The sequence below is a fragment of the Geospiza fortis genome, unplaced genomic scaffold, assembly GCF_000277835.1.
Source record: "Geospiza fortis unplaced genomic scaffold, GeoFor_1.0 scaffold685, whole genome shotgun sequence".
NCBI lineage: Eukaryota > Metazoa > Chordata > Aves > Passeriformes > Thraupidae > Geospiza > Geospiza fortis.
The window spans coordinates 257,473-259,643 of NW_005054662.1; the positions used below are offsets into that span (position 1 = coordinate 257,473).

General features: G+C 64.6%; 1 protein-coding gene across 1 annotated transcript in view; it reads right to left on the reverse strand.

Moving 5' to 3' along the window:
* Window positions 1-6: 6 nt before the first annotated feature.
* Window positions 7-2,171, reverse strand: part of CERS1 (ceramide synthase 1) — a 6,342-nt gene continuing 4,177 nt past the window's right edge. Inside the window, exons 4-6 of the mRNA XM_005430646.3 lie at window positions 2,058-2,158; window positions 1,235-1,371; window positions 7-671 (exon numbers count right to left, since the gene is read on the reverse strand). Of these exons, the coding sequence (XP_005430703.2) occupies window positions 629-671; window positions 1,235-1,371; window positions 2,058-2,158 (281 nt within the window). The 3' untranslated portion in view covers window positions 7-628. The remainder of the gene's footprint in view (window positions 672-1,234; window positions 1,372-2,057; window positions 2,159-2,171) is intronic.

Consider the following 2,171-nt stretch of genomic DNA (forward strand, 5'->3'; position numbering starts at 1 on the left):
TCCTCCAGCAAGGGGGCAGTCCTGGGGGGAATGCCCCAGCAGGGACCTGCAGGACCCTTTCTAAGCCTCTCCAAGACCCACACGGGGATTTTTTCCCCAAGCAAATCGAAGCCCCTGGGCCTCTCCCGAGGGCTGGGCTGGAGCCCCTGAGGTGCATTCCCAGGCAGTGGCAGCTGCAGGGGACAGCGGCTCCTGCAAGGTCACCTCTGCAGGGCCTGGGGCACAGCTGGGGCACAGCTGGAGCACAGCTGGAGCACAGCTGGCCTCAGGGGTCCTTCCCAGGGCAGGACAGGAGCTCTGCTGCCCAGGCTGGAGCAGCTGGGAGGGCTCAGAGGGAGGGTCCGGGGGTGTCACAGTGGGGCTGGGGACGTGGAGCAACACCGGGGACACGAAGGCAGCCCCAGGTCCCACCTGGCCAGCACAGCCACCAGTGTCCCGGCCAAACTGGGCCAAACTGGGAGCCCGCAGGTGCAGGGGACAGGGCCAGGGCACAGCCCAGCCCCGAGGGGCCCTGTCCTGGCCCTGGCCTGTCCTCCCCAGGGCTGGCAGGGGGGCAGGGGGACAGTTCTCCTCGGGCCTGTCCTTGGCAGGGTTCCTGGGCAGTGCCAGCCCTGCGGCCGCGCCGCCCTCACAACCTCTTGTCCTTGACGAGGCCGTTCTTGAGGTGCAGCCTGGGGGAGAGCAGAGCCCGGGGTCAGCCCTGAGCACACAGAGCCCCCTCAGTGCCCTGCCCCCAGATCTGTGCGCTTCGGGGGCTCCAGCCCCAAACACACAAATCCCTCCCTCAGTGCCCTGCTGGTGCCACTCCTGCCCCCACATTTGTGCACTTTGGTGGCTCCAACCCCTGAACACAGCAAATCCCTCCCTCATTTCCCTGCCAGGGTCACTCCTGTCCCCAGATTTGTGCGCTTTGGTGGCTCCAGCCCCAGGGAAAAGCTCCAGGCAGAGCTCAGAGCCCTGGCAGGGCCTGAAGGGGCTCCAGGGGAGCTGGGGACAAGGCCTGGAGGGACAGGACACAGGGAGTGGATTTAAACTGGGAAAAGGGAGATTTGGGTGGGATATTGGGCAGGGATTCCCGGCTGGGAATGGGATGGAGTTCCCAGAGCAGCTGTGGCTGCCCCTGGATCGCTGGGGATGCCCAAAACCAGAGCCCGGGCTCATGGGGATGTCCCAGGTGTGGAGCTGGAGGTGCTTTAGGGTTTTCTGACCCAAACCAGTCTGGCATTGCACGTACCCTTCCTTCAGAGCCCGCGGCAGTTGGATCCCGGGCTCCTTGCCGGGTTTCCTGCTCTCCTCCAGGTCGTACTCACGGACATCGTTCACCTCCTGCATCTGCCCCAGCAGCACCTTGGCCACGAACAGCACGATGTACTGGGGACAGGAGGGGGACAGGAGGGGGACAGCGACCCTCAGGCACGGCCCCAGCCCGGGGGGGACCTTTCCCTGCTGCCCCCAGCCCATTTCGGGCAGGGCAGCTCCCCCAGGATGGTCACAGCCCCGGGATGGGGTTTGGGACTCCATGGAGCAGGACTCCAGGGACAATTCCGGGTCTCATCCCAGGGGTGATGGGATCAGCGGCTCCCTGCCCTGCTCTGCCCCACGGATCTCCGCTGTCCACCCCTCCCCGCAGCCTGGGGCAGGCAGGAACATCCCCAGACTGTTCCCACCTCTCTCAAATCCCCTTTCTGGGGTGCAGGAACATTCCCAGAACATTCCCACCTCTGTCAAATCCCCTTTCTGGGATGCAGGAACATTCCCAGAACATTCACACCTCTCCAAATCCCCTTTCTCGGATGCAGGAACATTCCCAGAACATTCACACCTCTCCAAATCCCCTTCGGAACATCCCCAGACCGTTCCCACCTCTCTCCGTGCTGTTATCACTCCCCCCGGGGGTGTCAGACACTCTGAATTCCGAAGGGAGCCCCCCCAGCCTGACCCCCCAAACCTCCCCCATCGCTGCCACCCCGCAGCAGCAGCGAGGACAGGGCTGGCCCCAGGGACAGGGGACATGTCCCTGCTGTCCCCAGCCCCAGTTTGTCCCCCGGATCACCCACCAGGAACCAGTAGATGTTCATCAGGGTGAGCACGAGCAGCAGGGCGTTGAAGAAGAAGTAGAAGGGGATGTTGGGCACGGACTGGAGGCTGGAGTGGCAGGGGGGGGGGGGGGG